Source organism: Hyaena hyaena, unplaced genomic scaffold, assembly GCF_003009895.1.
Source record: "Hyaena hyaena isolate Hyena2069 unplaced genomic scaffold, ASM300989v1 scaffold_298, whole genome shotgun sequence".
Lineage (NCBI taxonomy): Eukaryota > Metazoa > Chordata > Mammalia > Carnivora > Hyaenidae > Hyaena > Hyaena hyaena.
Window position 1 is genome coordinate 66,570 of NW_024080927.1, and position 22,608 is coordinate 89,177.

The window sequence follows — 22,608 nt, forward strand, 5'->3', positions numbered from 1 at the left end:
TCCGTCAAGTTCCTCCTAATCCTCCTATACGTGCAAACATATGATATTTGTCCTTCTCTGCCTGACTTATTTCGCTCAGCATAACACCCTCAAGGTCCATCCATGTTGCTACACATGGCCAGATTTCATTGTTTCTCATTGCCATGTAGTATTCCATGATATAGATAAACCACATCTTCTTGATCCATTCATCTGTTGATGGACACTTAGGCTCTTTCCATGTTTTAGCTATTGTGGAGAGTGCTGCTATGAAAATTGGGGTACATGTGCTCCTATGCCTCAGCATTTCTGTATCCCTTGGGTAAATTCCTAGCAGTGCTATTGCTGGGTCATAAGGGAGGAACTCCAGTTTCTTAAAACCTTATATTCCTCTGTCTGACTTTTCTCTAATTTGATGAAGCATATCTTCTGTATCATCCTGAGAAAGTGTACATTTGAAGCTAATGTTTTAGATCCTTCCATGTTGAAGGCTTTATCTTAGAACTTATGGATTGTTTGGGTTGTACAGAACTTCAACTGCAAGTCAAAATTTCCCTCAAAAATTTGAAGATAATTTAAAACCATCTTCTACCTTCTAATGATGCTTTTTAAGTCTCTTGACTTAAATTAAAAGTCTCTTTCAATTGTGATTCCATGTCATTTGTAGGAGACTGGTCTTTTTTCTCTCAGCAAAGTTTTAGGACCTTTTCTTTATCTCAGGTACTTTGAAACTGCACAGTGAGGTGCTCTGTAGCTTTTCTCTCTTACTGGTGCTTGAGTGGAACTTTTTAACCGGGAAATCATGCCCTTCAATTCTGAGCATTTTTCTCGGATTATTTCTTTGATAGGTTTATTTCCTCTATATTTTCTCTAGTCTCTTCATATAGGGCCTCTTTTTTTTTTTTTTCAGAAGTTGCTTCTTGCTTACTGATGTTTAAATTTTTTAGTTTTTCTTTTCCATATTCTATCTTTTTGTCATTTTTACCTAGGAAATTTCAATTTTATCTTCCAAGCCCAATTCTGTGTTTAAAATTTGCTCCTTTCATGTTAATGCCTGGAAACTTTTCTTATAGTCAATCTGTTCTTGTTTCATGGAGGGAATATTTTGTCTCTCTGTGGATATTTTTGTTACATTTGTTTTGTATTTTCTTCTAGGCAGGGGCTGGCTAACTAAGCCCACAAAGAAAATCTAGTCCATACCTTGTTTTTGTACAGCTTGCAAGGTAGGAATGGTATTCACATTTTTTAAGGGTTAAAGAAAAAAAATAAAAAAAGAATATGCATGCAGACTGTACATGGCCCCCAAAACCTACAATATATTGCCTGCTCCTTCACAGAAAAAGTTTGCCAACCTCTGTTCTATTGTGCTGTTTCTGTTTTCTACAAGTTCTTCCACCCTGGTTTTCTTTTGTTGGTATGGTTCTGCTGCTGTTTTGGTCTGTATTTTTCAAGTTACAGACTTTCTTTGAATATCAAATGTTGACTGGTAGTGCTGCCTACATGGGTGTGGCTTATAAACTGGGAAGCTTTGCCAGAGTAAGGTACTCTGGTAGGAACAGGACCACTTTAATACTATCTGTTTTACTCACAAGGTAGTTAGTATCCCTAGAATTGTACTTTCCTGCCTTGGAGATGTAAGATTGATTATAAGCCTATTCAGAGCTGAAAAGAAAAGGGGGATGGAGTTCTCACGTTCAATAAACAGACTTTTCTTAAACCCTATCTTTTATACATCCTTAGCTACATATGGAGTTAAAGAATATACAAACTCTCTAGTATAATCTCTCCGGAGAGTAAATCTCAGTGGGGGAGGGAGCTGTCTACTTATAGTAACTTGCAACCAATTCTTCTGTGATTAACTCTATTTTAAACGCTATTTTAGAGTGCCCCCACATCTTGAGCTTTTCCATGTCTGAGTCTGAGGATCTTGTTAGCTTTCTCAACAGCTTTCTTTTGCCTGCTAAGTCACTCAATCATTCATCTGTTCTCCAGTGTTCAAAATCTGTTGACATCTCATCTGTTATTGTCCCCTCTCCTACTCTTTTTTAACTCTGTAGGTTTGACATTTTTATTCCTTTACTATCATGGAATTTTGAGAGGGGTGAATATTAATATAAATATTTGATTTTTCCAGAGATTTTTAAAAAATCTAAGTTTTATGTAACATTGTTTTTTGATATTAAGTAATCCATAGGTTCTGAGGCATCAGACCACAAAACTAGGCAGGAGAAGAAGATGGATACTGCCAATATTATAGAACAGTGCTGAAAATCAATGAAAAGTCAGGGTGCCATACTGTTTTTGATTCCACTTTGGTTTATTTTAAAGTGTCCTATGGTAGGAAGGTATTTAAGTTAACAAAGCAGTTCAGAGAAAAAGAATTTCACCTTTTCTTTTTTCCATTGTTTTCATACTGCCTTGTTCAAATGAATTATGCCCACTTGAGACAAAGATTATACTTTCAGTAAAGCAGACCTGTTAGGAAACTCATACTGCAGTTGTAACCTGGTCACAAAACCATCTGGTACATTCCTGAAGGCTGTTATTACATTTCATGGACTTATATTACTTCAAATACTCTAACAGTCCCATGTGGGCTTAAAAAAGGGATTTCTAAAAAAACTACTTTGTTCCTGCTTACTTTAGACCTTCTAGATTTATCCCTTATAAGAGGAGTCCTGATTATAAGTACCTTTTATGTCAATCAATACACATTATGAGTTTTATCAAGTGATACAAAACCCTCACTTGACTTTTAAATGGATAGATTTCTTTGTAGTAAGGTGCTACTTGTTGATACTGTTTCTCTGAAAATCATTACAGTGACAATTGGGTTATCAATTTCTTAATTAATAAAATGCTAAAATTACAGTATTACATATAAATATTATAAATACATTTTTAATGAAATTCTAGGAAAAGTAGGTTCTGAAGCTCCAGAAACTCTCTGGACAACATGGTATAGTGGGGAGAGTACCAAATCCACTATTTTTCGCTAGTTCAACAAGTATTAATTGAGCATCCATGCCCCAAGCTGAGACACAGTTGGCTGCCAATAATGTACAAATGTATAATATGTGTTTATGGAAGTAGGCAGATATATAAACAGGCCATCACAACACAATAAGATATAAGCTATAACAGTAATAATGTATAAACTACTATGGGTTTCCTAAGGAGTAACTCACCAGTTAGAAAAGTAAAAAGAAATTTTCATAAAGAAAAATTTCAACTGGTTTTGATTGGCAAACCTGCTAAATGAATTGGATGATAACTTGTATGCTAGGGCTGAGAGTAATGAAGGGATGTGTATGTTTAATCGTAAAATGTTTTATGTTTGACAGTGAGAACTTCAGTGCATCAAGGTAAGGTCTAAGGATGAAAAAGCAGGTCTTGAGGTTTTAAAAGTACATGAGGGCCAAGATGTGAAGGCTTTTTTTAGTAGTATGTGATGTTAGACAAGTAATTTCATCTCTTACAACCTGTATAATATATGTAGAAAAGGTTTATAAATGATAAGGTAGATATATTTTTACTTATGACTTTTTAAAATTCAATGCATTGCCTATATTAAGAGGAAAAAATAATCAACTGAGGTAAGAATATTTATTTTCCTAAAATTAAGTATAGTGACTAAAATTCAGGAATATTAAAAAATATTCAAGCTTCTGTGGAAACTATTTGCAGAATATTAAAATACAAATAAAAGAAGACAGAACAGGTTGATCACCAGGAGAGACCAAGTAAGCACATGAAATGCTTCAAGAATAATTTATAATGCAACCTGATGCCAAGTACCACTGGGATTTTTAGGCAGAGAAGGGCAGTAGCTTAACCATATCAGTAGATTAATTACAGAACTGAATCATTCAGTTTGAAGGGAAACACTTGAGTATATCATTCTTAAATAATGGGGAAGAGAGATGCCTGGGTGGCTCAGTCAGTTAAGTGTCTGACTTTGGCTCAGGCCCTAATCTCACGGTTTGTGAATTCAAGCGCTGTGTTGGGCTCTGTGCTGACAGCTTGGAGCCTGGAGACTGCTTTGGATTCTGTGTCTCCCTCTCTCTCTGCCCCTCCTCCACTCACTCTCTGTCTCTCAAAAATGAATGTTAAAAAAAAAATTAGGGGCACCTAGGTGGCTCAGTCAGTTAAGCATCTGACTTCGGCTCCGGTCATGATCTTGCAGTTTGTGAGTTCAAGCCACATGTCAGGCTCTGAGCTGTCAGCACAGAGCTTGCTTCAAATTCTGTGTCTCCATCTCTCTCGGTCCCTCCCCCACTTACTCCTGTCAAAAGATAAGTAAACATTAAAATAAATTTTTTTAAGTAAAAACATTAATGGGGAAGACTGGTTGATGTGTTCTTGGGATTTAAATCCAGCTATTTTAGCCCTATGTTATTAGCTATCTATAAATTTGAACTGAAATGCAATCTAATTTGCTTATGTGTAAATGGACTAACGTGAGTGAACGAGGTACTTGAGAGAAATTTAAGTTCTGGATTTGGCGAGGTCAGATAATGGTTAGCAGTGAGTCTTCTGGCTGAACTGAAAAGATGTCAAATGTTCATGTTTTCATGATTTTATTCTTTTTTAAAAATTTATTTTTATTTTTATTTATTTTTTTGGGAGAGACAAGCTGGGGAGGGGCAGAGAGAAAGAGCAAGAGAGAGAATCCCAAGCAGGCTCCTCATTGTCAGCGTAGAGCCTGACTTGAGGCTCAAACTCCTGAACCACCAGATTATGACCTGAGCCAAAACCAAGTTGGACACTTAACCAACTAAGCCACCCTGGTGCCCCTCATGATTTTATTCTTAACCTGTGTTCTTTTAATTATCTGAGCGCCTTACAGGAAAAAATTTATTACATGGCTTTAACTAATTATAATTTCATAAATAGAGAATATGAAATACGTTATAAAACGATGATAATAACTAGTTCTACAAACACAAATCTTAAAGGACCAGAATCCTTATATATTATATATATATTATAAATATATAAATATATATTATGTATATATAATAAATTAATATTTAATTTATTATAATTAAATATTATTAGTGGTGTTAATTCTTTAGTACCACAAGTATGGTTTATCTCTTCTTAAATAGTTTGCTTTATGCCCATAAAATCATCAATTGGGTTCTGACGTTCACCAGAAAAAACTTTCACTGTTTAAGATGGTGAACTTCTTTTTTTTTTTTTTTAATACTATTCTTTTCTTTTTTTTTTTTTTTTAGGTTTTATTTATTTCTAGGAAAGAGAGAGAGAGAGACAGCATGAGCAGGGGAGGGTCAGAGAGAGAGGGAGTCACAGACTGAAACAGGCTCCAGGCTCTGAGCCGGCAGTCAGCACAGAGCCCGACGCGGGGCTCGAACCCACGAACCGCGAGATCGTGACCTAAGCGAAAGTCGGACGCTTAACAGACTAAGCCACCCAGGCGCCCCTAAGATGGTGAACTTCTATAAACATTTATGGAGTACCTCTTATGTGTGACATTCATTGTTTGATCAATTATAAATCTTTACATATTTTTTAAACCCTTTAATTTATTTTTTAAGTTTATTTACTTTTGAAAGAGACAGAGAGCGGAGGTGGGAAAAGGGCAGAGAGGGGTCAAAGGATCAGAAGCACGTTCTGTGCTGACACAGAGAGCCTGAAACGGGGCTCAAACTCACCAACTGTGAGATCAGGACTTGAGCCAGAGTTGAATGCTCAACCGACTAAGCCACCCAAGTGTCCCAATCATAAATCTTTAAGCTTTAGAAAATTTGAGTTTTTAGGGTTTCATTTATTCCACTGATTCTTTTTATCTTTCATTTGTGACATATATCATTAAATATATACCAGTTCCTGGGGTACCTGGGTGGCTCAGTCAGTTAAGCATTGGACTCTTGATTTCAGCTCAGGTGATGATCTCATGGTTCGTGAGTTTAAGTCACACATCAGGCTCCATGCTGATGGCACAGAGCCTGCTTAGGATTCTCTCTCCCCCTGTGACCTTCCCTGACTCACATGCATTCTTTCTCATAAACAAACAAACAAACAAACAAAGCAGTTCCTAAGGTTCTAGTGAAATACAATTCTATCAAATTTATTATAAGGAGTAAAGTAGCAAGACTAACTCTTCTATAGCCCTGGCCATAGGTTATTATTACAGTTACATTACGTTAAATTTCACTTACCTACCTAGGGCCTGGTTTAAGGCCCTAAATGCTTGAATTTCATACCACTGACGACCAGGTAAAAGACCTCTCAGTTTGGAGTGCTGATCATTGTACTGTCGCTTTAGTACAACCTAATAATTTAAAAAATATTAAAAATATAGTAGATAATTCAGGCTCATTTTAAAAATCATATTAACTTCCAATATTCTGAATCATTTTTGTTGAGAGATTTTGATTTTCAGTATTTCAGTACTACATTTTTTCAGTTCATTTAAAATATGTTTATTCATCCTTACATTCCCTGAATTCCTACATGCAGCTGTGTGATGAAATCAGTTTTAGTGAAAAATAATTTATTTACAGAGAATAAAATTCACAAACTTTCAATGTCATGTAAATAAGCTTTGACAAATGCATAGTCATGTAACCACCATTACAATCATAATTTAGAATATTTTCAGCACCCTTCTAAATGTCCTTTCTATTCCTTTTGTCTCCCTTCTTCACTGCTGACTCTGTCAAGCAATGATCTACTTCTTGTTTTGCCTTTTCTAAATTCCATGTAAATGGTACTAAACAGTATGCAATCACTTGTTTTCATTTAGCAAAATAATTTTGGAATTCATTCATGTGGAAACATACATCAGTAGTTCATTCTTTTATGTTTATCCAGCCTGTTTTTTGATTGGGGTATTTAGATCCTTCACATTTAATATAAATATTGTTATGATTTGGTTTAAATCTACAGTAGCAGAACACACATTCTTCTCAAGTGCACAAGGAATATTCTCTAGGATACATTATATCATATAAGTCATATATCCTTTACAATAATAATGGTATGAAATTATAAATCAATAACACTTGGAAAACTGGAATGTTCACAAATATGTGGAAATTAAATAACATACAACTGAACAATCAATGGGTCAAAGAAGAAATCAAAAGAGAGCTTAAAAAAGATCTTGATACAAATAAAATGGCAACACAATAAACCAAAACTATCAGATGCAGCAAAAGCAGTTCTAACAGAAAAGTTTATAGCAATAGTTATCTATAGTAAGAAAAAAAGATCTCAGATAAACAACCTAACTTTCCACCTTAGGAAATTAGAAAAGGAAGAACAAACTAATATTAAAGTTAGCTTAAGGAAGGAAATGAAGATGAGAGCAGAAATAAAAATTGCAGCTAGAAAATCAGGATAAAATGAGGATAAAAGTCATTGAAATGAAGAATTGGTTTTTTAAAAAGATAAAACTGATAAACTTTTTGCTATCTAATCAAAAGGGTCAAATAAAATTATAAATGAAAAGAGTACATTACAAGTGATACTACAGAAATACAAAGGATTATAAGAGAGCACTGTGAACAATTATATGCCAAAAATGGCATAGTTTAGAAGGAATGGATAATTTCCTACAAATATACAACCTACCAAGACTAAATAATGAAGAGATAAAAAAATATGAACAGATCTATGGAAGAAAACTGAAGAAGTAATAAAAAAAAAATCTCTGAACAAAAAAAATCCCAGGACTAGATGGCTTCACTGGTAAATTCTATCTAGCATTTAAGAAAGAATTATCACTGTTCCTTCTCAAATGGTTCCAAAATACTGAAGAGAAGGAAAAACTTCCAAACTCATTTTAAAAGGCCAGCACTACTCACATACCAAAGCCAGATCAGGACACTACATGACGAGAAAATTACAGGACTATATCCCTATAGGATAAACACTGTTGCAAAAATCTTTATCAAAACACCAGCAAACTGAATTCAACATCACATTAAAAGGATTAGATACATGATCAAGAGGGATTTATCTCTGGAATGAAATATTAGTTTAACTATACATAAATCAATAACTGTAATACACCACATTAACAGATATAATTATCTCGAGAGGCAAAAAAGCATTTGCAAAAATTCAACATCCTTTCATGATTAAAACTCTCAATAAATCAGATATAAAAGGATAAACCTCAACATAATGAAGGCTATATAAAACAAGCCTAGAGCTAATATCATACTCTGTGGTGAAAAGTTGAAAACTTTTCTTCTAGCATCAGGAACAAGACAAATGTGCTCACTCTCACCACTTCTACTCAACAAAATACTAAAAGTCCTTGCCAGAACAATTAGGCAAGAAATAAAAGGAATCCAAACCAGAAAGGATGAAATAAAACCACCTTTGTTTGCATATGGCATGATCTTATATGTAGAAAGCCTTAAAGACTCTACCAAAAAACTGTTAGCACTAATAAATGAATTTAGTAAAGTTGGAGGATACAAAAACATCATATAAAAATCAGTTGTATTTCCATACCCTAACAACAAACTACCCTCCCCAAAATTAGGAAAACAGTCCCATATATAATAGCATCAAAAAGAATAAAATACTTTGGGATAAATTGAACCAAGGAGGTGAGGGGCACCTGGGTGGCTCAGTTGGTTAAGTGTCCAACTCTTGATTTCAGCTCAGGTCATGATTCTGGGGTCATTAGATTGAGCCCTGTGTTGGGTTCCACACTAAGTGTGGAGTCTGCTTAAGATTATCTCTCTCTTGCTCACTCTCTCTCTAAAATAAAAAATAATTTTTTAAAAAAATATATAAATCGGGTGCCTGGGTGGCTCAGTTGGTTAAGCGACTGACTTCGCCTCAGGTCATGATCTCACAGTTCGTGGGTTCCAGCCCCATGTCAGGCTCTGTGCTGACAGCTAGCTCAGAGCCTGGAGCCTGCTTCAGATTCTGTATCTCCCTGTCTCTCTGACCCTCCCCTACTCACGCTGTGTCTCTCTCTCTCTCTCAGAAATAAGTAAAACATTAAAAATATATATACATATGTAAATCAAGGAGGTAAAAGATCTTTACACTAAAAACTATAAGACACTGATAAAAGGAATTGAAGAAACACAAAGAAATTTAAAGATACTGCATTTATGCACTGGAGTATTGTTAAGCTGTCCTTATTACACAAAGTGATCTACAGACTCAATGCAATCCCCATCAAAATTCAAATAGCATCTTTTACAGAACTAGATGAATGATAACTGGCTGGTAACCTACATGAAAAGATGCTTAACTTTATTAGTAAACCAAGAAATGCAAATGTAACAATCTCACTGTTTTTATCTGCAATATACTGACAAATATTTGCCAGAAGTGTTTATATTTTCCTATAAATACAGATAGATAATATGTGCAAGTATATTCACAGCATCTTTGTATTAAAGACAAATAAGAAACAACCTAAATGTCTAATTACCAGGTAGATAATTAAATATGTTATATTACATTTATTCTGAGATAAATATTGATTAAAAGAAATAGATTTATATATTTTGACATAGAAATTTAGCGAAAACCTACTTTGTAAATAAAAAATCAAGTGAAACACACACACACACACACACACACACACACACAGCCAGGTATCATGTTTTTAAAAAGGCCCATAATTTAGAAAGATGCCAATTCTAAACCAATCCCCAAAAAGGCAGGGGAGATAGAGCTTAAAGATTATGTACTTTGAGGGGCGCCTGGGTGGCTCAGTTGGCTAAGTATCTGACTTCGGCTCAGGTCATGATTTCATGGTTTGAGAGTTCGAGCCCCGCATAGGGCTCCTGTGCCTCCAGCTTGGAGCCAAGGAGCCTGCTTCAGATTCTGTGTCTCGCCGTCTCTCTGCCCCTCCCCCGCGCGCGCGCGCTCTCTCTCAAAAATAAACATTAAAACAATTTTTTTTAAAGATTATGTACCTTGAGCTTTTCCCAGAGCTCCCCTAAAAAATTGTCAAATCATGCCCATACAAGTTCAAGATTATCAGCTACTAACTGAACTACCTACAAAAAACAAAATTCAATATTCTTCAGAGAATAATAGAAAACAGAATCTCTATAATGTACCATCTACAATGTCCAGTGTCAATAAAAATTACTAAAAAAAAATGTGAGCCATAATCAAAGAAGAAAAAAAAAGATGGGTCACAAAAAAAACAATCTAGCAAGGATCCCGCTACTGGAATTAGCAAATACTTTGTTGTAGCTGTTATAAATATATTCAAACAAGTTAAAAACATACAGCTTAATGAATGGACTTTAGAGAAATGGAAACTATAAAAAAAGACCCAAATGGAAATTCTACACCTGAAAAATATAGTAACTAAAATAAAAATCCATTGGATGGATTTAACAGAAGATCGAAGAAGATAGAAGAACTGGTAAATCTTAAGACAGATCCACAGAAGCAGTGAAAAGTATCAGCTAGAACCCTACATACCAGAGAGACAGGTGTGAAAGAATCAAAGCATATGAAAGCAGTCAGTGATGATCTGAACAAATTTAAAATTCAGAATTGAAACAGTACTAATATATTTGAGACAATACTTAGTACCTCAAAGGCTCCACTATTAAAGGATATCAAGAATCTCTTTTCCAAGTGACTGAATCTATACTCATTTTCTTTTTTAATAAAAAATTTTTGACATTTATTTTTGAGAGAGAGAGAGAGAGACAGTATGAGCAGGGGAGGGTCAGAGAGAGAGGGAGACACAGAATCCGAAGAGAGCCTCCAGGCTCTGAGCTAGCTGTCAGCACAGAGCCCGACATGGGGCTCGAACCCATGAACTGTGAGATCATGACCTGAGCCAAAGTCAGATGCTTTACTGACTGAGCCACCAGGTGCCCCTGTACATTCATTTTCTATTTAGGTACTAATACACAGTACTAACACACAGAGCCTGTGTTAAATTAACTTTCTTCTTTGCTGGAAAAGAAATCACAATAAATCCTGCCATCTAATAAATTGAGCTTGATATTATAATCATACTCCTTTTCAATGATGGACACAATTATAGCATATAAAGCTACATTCCTATTAAAAGCAGTGTCATCCAAAGAATACTATGTGCCCAGACTTCATATGGTCTTCATAAAAAATGTTAAAATTACATCATCCCAAGAATGAGCTACTTTTATACAAGGTCAGAGTGTGTGGTATATACAATTCAGACTGACCTATTTAATTGTATAAGTTAATGAGCTTTTTCCTATAATAGCTCTCCTCTAAAAAGATGCAACTTTGAGTAAAAGGAACATATGCATTATGATTTTTTATTTGTATACACTAATTGAATGAAAAAAGGGGTTATGTTTTAAGCAGTTTTCAAGAATGCTATAGAATCAATTATGTTTCAGTTTAAAAAAAAAAAACCCAAATAAAAAAGAATGCTGTAGAAGCATCAAAAATAGAACATTTAAAGTAGAAAAACTGATATAATGGGAAGAAGAAATTCTTGGTAGCTTAAAGAAATACCAAATTTACAGTTTCACCAATGTACAAAGCATCTGTGATAGGCTCTAGGAATACAAAGATGAGTTAAAAATATGTTCTACCCAGCAAGAGTATATAAACAACAGAGAAGAATATGAATACAAATGGCCCACAAGTAAATATAAATTTTAAGGTATTTACTTTAATTATAGTGTATAGAAGAGGAGTTGGGAAATAAAGACATGCTATGAATTTGGTGCTAAAGTAATGAGGGCCTTACCTAGAAAGGCAAAGGGAATGGAAAAGAGGCCCAGTTTGCAACACATTATAGAGCTATAGAACTTTAGTGACAAAGTAGATGTGGGGCTTACTAAAGTGAGAAAAGTAAAAAATGACTCTACAAAGTTTCCAGACAGTGAGAGAAGCAATCCAGTAATCAATGAGAGAAGACAAGAAGAGAAGTATGCTTAAGGAAGAAGATAAAAAGGGTATCTTTGGCTTAATTCATGATAAAGAAAATAATTTCTGGGGCACCTGGCTTGTTCAGTTGGTAGAGCAACCGACTCTTGATCTGGGGGTCATGAGTTTGAGCCCCACATTGGGTATAGAGATTAGTTAACAAAGAAATGATTTCTTATATTTCTTAATTTCAAGAACAGAAATTGACAATGAATTAGCTAAACACAAACTCAATATTGGAAAAGATGGGAACAACAGATCTTAATAATAAATGATAATAACATTTACTGAGCTCCTATAATGTTCTAAGCACAATGCACAGGAGCACAGCTGGGAACTGAATCTAGTCTATTTACAGAGCTTGCTCTCTTAAGAGTGAAATCTCTGGAGTCAAAACACTATATAGCTTTTCTGAGGGATCTTAGGTAAATCAATTGTTATGGCTTACTTTTCCTAATTAGAAATGGAATGAGTAAGAAAATCTAATTAAAGTAAAATTTTAAATGGTTCTCAAACACAATGACAGCAATTTATTCACCAATAACTATCTGCTAGTAGTGGAAGCTCACAGAAATTGACTACAGGGGTGCTTGGGTAGCTCAAACAGTTAAGCTTCTGACTCTTCATTTCAGCCTAGGTCATGATCTCACAGTTGTTGAATATGAGCCCCACATCGGGCTCCACACTGTTAGTGGAGCCACACTAACAGTGTGGAGCCTGCTTGGGATTCTGTCTTCCTCACTCTCTGAACCCTCCCCTGCTCTCTCTCACACAATAAATAAACATAAAAAAAAAAAGAAAAGAAAAAGAAGTTGACTACAATCCCTAGCAACTAGTTATTGAATATGAAGCAGCAGGAACTGTTCTTTTCACTTGGTCAACTTATTAAGATCTCATATGTAGTATTCCTGGGCAAGTATATAGCGTATTTGCAGTGTAAGCCTAATTAAAGGTATAAAGAGTACTTTCTTGGAAAAATTCTGGACTTTCAAGATAAATTAACAAGTTAGTTTTAATAAGTTGTGAAACTTCTTGGGGCGCCTGGGTGGTTCAGTCGGTTAAGTGTCTAACTCTTGATTTCAGCTCAGGTGATGATCTCACGGTTTGTGGGTTCGAGCCCAGTGTCGGGACCTCATACTCACAGGGCAGAGCCTGCTTGGGATTCTTTCTCTTCCTCTCTCTCTCTTGCCCCCTCCCCTGCCTCTCAAAAGAAATAAATAAAAACTAAAAAAAAAAAAAGTTGTAAAACTACAAGAGAAAAAAAAGTCTCTTCAATACACTCTATATTACTATTACCCTTTTTAAACAAAAGGGCATGTGTTAGGCGAGAAATCAGAAGAGTGTACTTCTGACAAGTAGCTTTTAAACTGGTAGGAATGAAATTGTATTTTATATCCTCTCAAAATAGCCTGTCAAATTTCTATATTAAAACTTTATAACTAGAATATAAAGGAAGTATACTTTCCCTTAAGTGTTACAGGTTCTGTTTTAAAAAAATAATATAATAACATGGCATCATAGGAAATATTAGCTAATAGTAATGTAAAAGTAACAATTCAGTGATAAAGTATATTATAATATGTAGAGATTAAAAGAAAATATACTTTAAAATTTCTATCCAACTGGGAAATACATAGATTTCCTACCTATCTCTCAAAATATAACTAAGTAGTATCTCTATATTCTTTGACCGTACCCGCCAACCCTTGCCAAATTGTGGCATTTATCCTTTGTTAGACATAATAGCTTAAGGGTTTTCAAATTTCCCTACACGCCGTTCCAGATAAATACTTTACAATGATCATTCTGCCTATGATAACAGTTGTTCTAGGATATATTAGTTTACATTAGTTATAAATGAAACAGAGATAACGTAGCAACTATTAGATTAGATAAAATTATCTCTCCTTGGTTTTCATTAAAATGAGCTAACTTTTATGTATGACAACATGAATTCATTTTCTTATAAATTTTCAAATATTTTTTACAATCCAAATAGCCTTTAAAATCCTGCCAGTATTTTAGCTAGGAAAATTATTTTAGATGAAAAGAAACAAACAAACAAAAAAAACTTTTGAAAGTAAATATATACATTGGTTAACATTTAAATACTTTTTATTATATAAAGAAACAGACTTTTAAAAATTAATAAAAAAAATTGTCTTGGGGGAACATATTTCATTAGGGAAAGCAAGACTAAGGGTGTAGAAAAGGTAGGAAGATTGTATACCTCATTACAACAACATCAGAATCTTTCATTGTACACTTAGGGATTATCAGGCATGAAAATCAATGCCCAATTTAAAATGACATAAAGCATATGTGAAAAAGCCATTTTCTAATGCCAGCAAATAGCCTAAATGTTAAGTAAACCAAAGGCTGGGAGGGATTAGTTGAAATGTCAAAAGACAACCTTTTACTTTTACCTGTTCATCCTTATAAATGCATTCTCATCCCTCAGGCATGCTTTCCAAACAAATAGTTTCAATGTGCAGCAGCAAAAGGCCCATGGCAAGCTCTGCCATCTTGTAACTGTCAAAGAGATTAGTCTTTGATCTATTTGGGAGGTCATGTCCACATTCATATTAGCAATACAGTCTAACAACATTATACCTGTTGACCAATCCTTCTTTAATGTGTAATGAGACAGACATTTTATACTATGCAAGTTAACTGTGAATGTTTTTCCTAAGTTTTGACAGAAAGTAAACACTATAAACTAAGCTGAAGTATGGTTTGGAAAGATGATCTTTAGACCAGTTAAAATTACTTTTCAAAAATATTTTACAAGGCTTTCCCAAAATAGAAAGCTATATTAATTGTACACTCTTGAAGGAGTTTAAACCACTTGGGCCCCGCCCCCAATAAATTAGTATATGTGTAATTCTGGAGGGGTGTGTGAACGGCAGAGAGAAATCAAACTAATTTATTAAAGGTTGCAAACTGAGGGCCCAAATGTTATGTTTTGTGTGGCTCTTACTGTAGCTTAAAATAATTTGATTTATTTGCCAACCCTCAACTAGCTCACTCATTTAAATAATCTGTTAACTCCTTTAGTGGCTTGAGTTTGCAACCGATTGGTTCAGATGCTGCACTGATTCACTGTTTTTCCATAATGAGTTTAAGTTCACAGAAAATAAAAAAAAAAACACCCTTAGTATAGTAGTTTCTAGGCAACTAAAAATATCTGTGCATCAAAAGGTAACCTGATGTAAGCAGAGATGAGATCCTAAATAGCAAAGATAGACAATCAAGACTGAGGTGGCACTTAGAGAATTATGTAAAAATACCCAGATAACTATTACCAAGTAGAAATTAAATGGTCCTGGATTCCGATTTTACTATTATACTAGAATATACTTGAGATCAACAGTAAGTTCCTTAAGTCCTTTAATGGCTCCGTTTTACTGGAGACAATACAGGAAGTACACTACTGAATGGATATAGAATATATAAAATAACCAAAAGGATTATACTGTACATGTCAATAAGAAATTTAAGTCACACTTTTGAACATTAGATAATTTTTTCAACTTAGTCAAACTGAACAGTGTTGGCCATAAGTTGCTCCGCACAAGAGTGCCCTTTTATAAGTTTTATAAGTAGCTTCTGAAGAAGTAAGTGGTGTGATAAATATGAAATGGAATTATAAATGCATCTCCTCACTTTACGGCCTCATATGAAAGATGGGAATTTATCTCAATTCATATGAATATGTATTATGCCTTCAATAATAAATGCTTTCCTAAAAGCAATCACTATAGGCAGAACATACTTTTTTTCTCATAGCTAAGTTTTAAAACAGAAGTTCAAGCCTCAAAATAAGACTAACAACAAACAATCGGCTAAACTTATCAAAAATATTTTAAAACTTTGCTTCAAAAAAATAAACACATTTGTCCAGCAAACACTCAATATGCATAGTTTTATCTTTCACCAAGGTACAGAACTTAAAACATAAACATTTACAGCAAACCAAATCTGGAGACAAAGACTGTGCATTAGAGACATTTACTGCTTTATATCATCATAGTATAAACAATTTTTATCAGGGTATCACAATATAAATTCCAATGGTTAGAGTTCTAAACTCAGCATAAGATCTTGTATGTAAAATAATTTAGCAAGATAAAAGGAATATAGCTGGTTTTATTTCATCTGGCATATTTTCAAGATTTCTGAAACACCAAGCTAACCAAATATAGTATATATTTTTTCTTAAAAGGGGAAAAATGGATTTCTGCCAAGACTGAAGAAGCCAGGCTCCCTTTTAGAGTTTAAAAAAAAAAAAAAAAACAAAAAACCCACAACCCACCCCCCACATTAGTAATGGTTTTCAATTGTTACTTACTTTTCTTGTTACATTAGGAATGGACAATAATCTACTAAGAAATAAGAATCAAGACATAGTAACAGATATAGTATCAGTAACATAATTTATTTCACATATGCCTTAAGGCTGCTGTGGGTAACAAACTTTGCACAGAAAAAATCTACATTGAACTCTGTGTTACATATATATATATATATATATATATATATATATATATATATATATATTCATGCTACAGTAGGTTCTGAGGGAAGGAGGTATAATGGACAAAATATACAGCTTGGATTTAAGGCTTTGACACTAATTAGTTGTTTGACCTTGGGCAAGGCACAGTACCCCCTCAATTTAGCTTCCTTTCTTAGTTTCCTCCTTTGTAAGTGGAAGAAAATTCCTACCACACACAGTTAAAGAATTAAATGACACACAAAATAGTAAAGCATCATATATTGGACATAAGGGGACAGAGTCATTACTTATCCAATGGTTTGGGTGGGCTTTACAGTCTGTTATACTATATTGTCGCACATATATGAAAGAAGTCATAGGACTAATCGAGACAATGGGGGCCATCTCGCCAATGTAGGCCATCTCTTAGGCTGTTCACCTCAAATCAGGGTTTTAACTCCTAGATCAACTCCCTATGAAAGCATTTAAACTGTTCTATTCAATATATAGCCACATTATTTTAGGTAACATAAAATAAATTTCTTAGGTTTGTGAAGTAGCTACTTTTTCATCAAATATCAATGAAAACATGTACTTTGGCAGGACACAGAAAACAGTGTTCAGTTTTGAAACACAATTTTTGTTAAATAATTTCTGCAATTGATCTTAAATTTTCTGACAAACTATAACATTAGCACTTTTTAGTAACTTTCATAATATTTTTATCCCTTTGTAATCCATGAGCTATATACATATAAAATATGTTAGTGATATAATCTATGGAATGAATGCATGACTGTTCCTTTATTAGTCTGAATATTACCTCATTCGCATATCTTATAATCTAGAGCTTCCCTGTTAAAGTCACATAGGAGAGACAAATAACTATAAATAAACTTGTCTAGCAATAACAACCAACAAAATAAAATATACAGAAGAAAGCAATGTGAGGCTGTAAATGGAACCCCAGGTTCTTAAGGGAATGAGTTAATATTAAGGGGCTTTGATGGGGCACCTGGGTGGCTCAGCAGGGTAAGTGTCCAACTTCGACTCAGGTCATGATCTTGCGGTTCATGTGTTTGAGCCCTACATTGGGCTTTGAGCTGACAGCTCAGCCTGGAGCTTGCTTCCTATTCTGTGTCTCCCTCTTTCTCTGCCCCTCCCTTGCTCTTGCTCGCTTTCTCTGTCTCAAAAATAAACATTAAAAAAATTTTTTTAAATAAAAACAAGAGGCTTTAAGGGGAATGAGTAGTGCTGCATTTAGCAAGTAACAAAGACCTGCACCAACTCCTATATATCTCTGGAAGGCAAAATCTCTATGGAAGAGGCTTGTAGATGCTAGAAAATGCAATTCTAAGCACTTTGGCCCTGGGGTGGAGTGAGTGGGAGAGGGGGTGTTGCATAAAACTTTTGTGGCGATGGCAGGCGTAGAAAGTAGAAGGTAATCACAGTAAGAGGAGGCTCAGACTCAGATTTCACATGATTAAACACTGTGACATTTAAAAACAAACATGATCACGAGAAAGTGTGCACATAACAAAGATTACAGACATGCCAAAAAATACTGCAATACACTTAAAACCTTAATACTGCTTATTACCTCCACAGCCCAACAAATGAATCATGATACTTTCTCCATCTAGATTTTTATTACAAAGTTTTCAAATATAAGTATATACTTGATTTTTTAGAACAATTATTACTTTCTACCTTTACAATATTATTGTTAGGAATATTTGATTTAGAGCTTCTCAAATGTGTGAGGGTGGGAATAAAGCACATGGTATCATAGATTTTATTTATTTATTTTACTTACTTAATTTTTAAAGTTTATTTTTGAGAGAGAGACAGCAGGAGTAGGGGAGGGGCAGGGGGGGAGGAGAGAGAATCACAAGCAGGTTCCACACCATCAGCATGGAGTCTGATGTGGGGCTAGAAACCACAAAGCCATGAGATTATGACCTAAGCTGAAATCAAGAGTTGGATGTTTAACTGACTGAGATACCCAGGCGCCCCTGGGATCACAGCATTTTAAAATCCCATACTTTATCTTAGAAAGTAATGAAGACACGTAGAAAGTAATGAAGAAAGAAGGGAAAAAGAAACATAAAAACTTCACCAAACTTAAAAGACAAATAAGAGAAACACAGTCTTCATTTTCAATTAAACTAAGAGACATCTGCAAATTTAAAACCTGATACATGAATGTGAAAAGCAGATGGACAAATGGTATATGACTGAGCAGAGAGGTGAAAGTTCAAACTAAAGTACTCACAGAGCTACTGATGGGAGATGAGCCAGTTAGGCCAGCAGGGAATAGCTCAGGAAATGAATGTACAGATAAACTGCTGGAGGACTATACTCTGAAGATGTAAACAGTAAACAAGAAATAGGAAGAAGATTCGAGACCCAGGAACTTTGGGTTCCAACACAGAAGATAGGCAAATCAAATTCCCAGGACAACAGCAAAGAGAAATCTCAGGAATTTGGCAGTTAAGTGGGCTAACTTGATCTTGACTGAAGTAGGAAATCAGGAGGCTCTAGGAGCAGTGTCTTCAGGGGTAAAAAAGGACTGACCTATTATCTGACAGATATGATAGGAAAACTGTATTGAGAAGTGTTGCACAGATTCATTGAAGGGTGACACAAACTTAATTTAAAGATCTTTTAGAGGCGTTTAGGTGGCTCAGTTCGGTCTGTGCTGACAGCACTGAGCCTTCTTGGGATTCTCTCTCTCTCTGCCCCTCCCATGCTCATGCTCTGTCTCTCTCAAAATAAATAAATTAAGAAAAAACAACTCAAAACAAAGATCTTCTAAAAATGAAAAAAAGCAGAGGGCATTATTAATAGGAAGATAAAAAGTTCAAGAAAGGGGGCGCCTGGGTGTCTCAATCGGTTAAGCGTCCAACTTCGGCTCAGGTCATGATCTCACCGTTTGTGGGTTCGAGACCTGCGTCGGGCTCTGTGCTAACTAGCTCAGAGCCTGGAGCCTGTTTCAGATTTTGTGTCTCCCTCTCTCTGCGACCCTCCCCTGTTCATGCTGTCTCTCTCTCAGAAATAAATAAAACATTAAAAAAAATTTTTTTTTAAAGTTCAAGAAAGGAAGGAAATTATTTGACTACAGTGAACAATATTTTCATAGTCATGACATGAATATTGATTATGGATTTAATTTTTTTTAATTTTAATATTTATTTATTTTGGAGAGAGACAGAGCACAGAGGAGCAGAGAGAGAGACAGGGAGACACAGAATCTGAAGCAGGCTCCAGGTTCTGAGCTGTCAGCACAGAGCCCAACGGGGGCCTGAACTCACAGACTGTGAAATCATGACCTGAGTGCTGAAGACGGAGACTTAACGGACATAGCCACCCAGGCGTCCCTGGATTTAATTTTTAAAATGTGATGTAACTATGTTAGGAGGAAAAAGAAGGGAAAGGTATAGTATGCTAAAATCCTTATCTCATATAGGACGTAAATACTTAGGTCTAAAACTGATTAAATAAAGATAAAATATGGAGGCAAATACCAGACAAAACAGCTAAGAGAAGCGAAAGTCACTGTAGTGAAGTAAGGGCTGGGAGTGGGGCAGAAGCCAAGAAATTGTTAATATAAGAAACAACTGTGGGGGCGCCTGGGTGGCTTAGTCGGTTGAGCGTCCGACTTTCGCTTAGGTCATGATCTCTTGGTTCGTGGGTTTGGGCCCCGCGTCGGGCTCTGCGCTGACTGCCAGCTCAGAGCCTGGAGCCTGTTTCAGTCTGTGACTCCCTCTCTCTCTGACCCTCCCCTGCTCACGCTGTCTCTCTATCTCTCTCTCCTAGAAATTAAAAAAAAAAAAAGAAACAACTGTGTTTTGTATCAATTAGGCTCGTAGTAAAAGCTTTATTGTACTTTTTTTAACTTGATAAATAATTCAAAAGTAAATGCAGATTGCTCATTTTAATTCATGGCATACACCTATATATCTATATATATCTATATATCACACAAATATATTTTTAGGGGAAGAGAGAGAGAGAAAAAATCTTGAGCATTCACCACACTTCGGCACCCTACACAGGGCTCAATCCCACTATCCTGGGATCATGACCTGAGTCAAAGTCAAGAGACAGATGCTCAACTGACTGAATTACCCAGGTGCCCCGATGCCTTATCATATAAAGCAATGGTGCTCAACTGACATTGATTCTGTTTACCAAAAGATTTTGGCAATGTCTGGAGACATTTTTGGTTGTCACAACTATTGGGTTAAGAAGGGTCCGCTATTGGCATCTATACGTAAAGGCCAGAGATGCTGCCAAACATCCTACAATGCACAGTACATTGCTCACAAGATTTGATTAAGTAAATATAAATAAACTAAAATCTACTGCAACAAAAATTCTACTCTGAAGGAAAAGAAAACTTTCAGAGAAGTTAAAAGTCAATCCCACACTTCCCTTGAAGTAGTGGTGCTGATTATGCTCTAGGCCACAGGAAGTAATGTGTCAATCAAACTTATAAGTCTTCAGGGTGATAATATCACTTTTAAAGCCTTCAACCTACTATGAGAACAAAAGTAAAATACAAAGGTCAATCAAGTTCTTGTTCTTGCCAACACAAGATGAACACAAGAAAATATAATTTCAAAAATTTTCATAAGCCAAAATTTTTATTTGTTTTATTAGATATCCAAAGGTTTAATCTGTAGTTATATTCAGGCATGGCTTTTTATCTACCCCCCACCCTTAGAACTAGAATGATGTGATTATTGGGAGAAAAAGAAGGGAACAGGCTAATGAAACTTGCTTAAAATTTTATGATTTTAGATGTTTCTTTCCTTGATCCCAAAACATTCTTTTAAGAAATAAAAGAATTTGTCTTAAATTTAAAAATTAAAAATATCTCAGCCATTTATTTTTGTGTTTTCATGCTTGTTTGTTTTTAAGAAGGGATGGGAGCAAGGGTTTGGTTATCAGTTTTCACTGTCCAAGGCAAATTACAAGTTGTCAACCCACATGGAATAATTAGATTTAAACTAGATTTTAATTTTGTTATTTCAAGGTGCACTTAAAACCTACTTTAATAATACTTTTGGCTAAACTATCTTGGAAAAAAAAAGTGTTCTGAGGAGGGAAAAAAAATGTTTAGGTATTTGAGGATAAACTCATTCTAGACCTTCAGAGGTGACAAGGTTTTTCTTCCATATCTGTACTTTGGTCTAAGTGTTTCCAAAAATTCCGACAGCAAATTGCTAGACTCCTAAAATGTTGGGAGTTTAGTATTACAGCCCTTTAAGTTTATATACATAGCCTTTCCCCCTGGGTAACCACATGTTATTATTGGGGCTAGATCCAGGTGGGTTTCTGTATCAGATGCTACACTGTAACTACAACTCCACTACACTCTGACCTCAGGCTCTATTCCCGGATCTGGTTTCCCACAGGACAGCTTAGAATTTCCCTTGGCTTAGAAAAGTCTCAAATCCTTAAAATGGCATACTAAATGATTTGGCTCCTTAATATCTCTCCCAGCCTCTATTCACATGCTATTCTCCCCCACTCTCCACATCAGCCTTTCAATTCCTGGAAACTGCTTATCCTCTTTCACACCTTTAGAGCCTTAGCATAGGCCATTCTTTCTGCTGAGAATACTCTTATCCATTCTGTTCACCTATGTAAGTCTTAGCCTTCTAGGACACTATTTAAGTGTCAGACTAAATATCACTTCCTCAGGAAGTCTTTCTTTACTCACAAAGGCTAGGTCAGGATCCTGTTGTACATTCTCATAGTTCTTGTGACTTTTTCTTACAGCTTTTATCACAACTATAATTAACTCTTTATTACTTTAATGTCACTGTTCCTTGCTAGACTGTAAATTCCATGAGTCAAAGGGCTATAATCTGTGTAGTGGTTCACTATGTCACCAGCATATTAAGTACTTGGTACTCTTGGCAGCTATTTTAAAAAATGGTTGTTTCAGTATTCTGAATAGTCTTAATGATATGAATAATCTTGTAATCTGGCCTTTGGTGAGGGCATTCCACTTTATCAAATGTTTGTATGTTTCAACATCACTGTAGATAAGATTCAAATCTCATCTCTCTGCCTCCTTCATCTATTTTAGGCAAATCTAAGTAAATGGATATCTTGATGAGAGGTGAAAGGTATTGCTTAATTTTACTTTCTCTAAGCATCTGAACACCCAGATTCAATCCCACGAAAATATTGTAGTACATTCATGTCCTTCACTAAAGACT

General features: G+C 35.2%; 1 protein-coding gene across 1 annotated transcript in view; it reads right to left on the bottom strand.

Annotated features, from left to right (window-relative positions):
* The window catches only part of BRIP1 (BRCA1 interacting protein C-terminal helicase 1), a 176,347-nt gene that overhangs the window by 28,951 nt on the left and 124,788 nt on the right, over positions 1 to 22,608 (bottom strand). Inside the window, 1 exon segment of the mRNA XM_039247334.1 lies at positions 6,165 to 6,277. Coding sequence (XP_039103265.1) covers positions 6,165 to 6,277 — 113 coding nt within the window.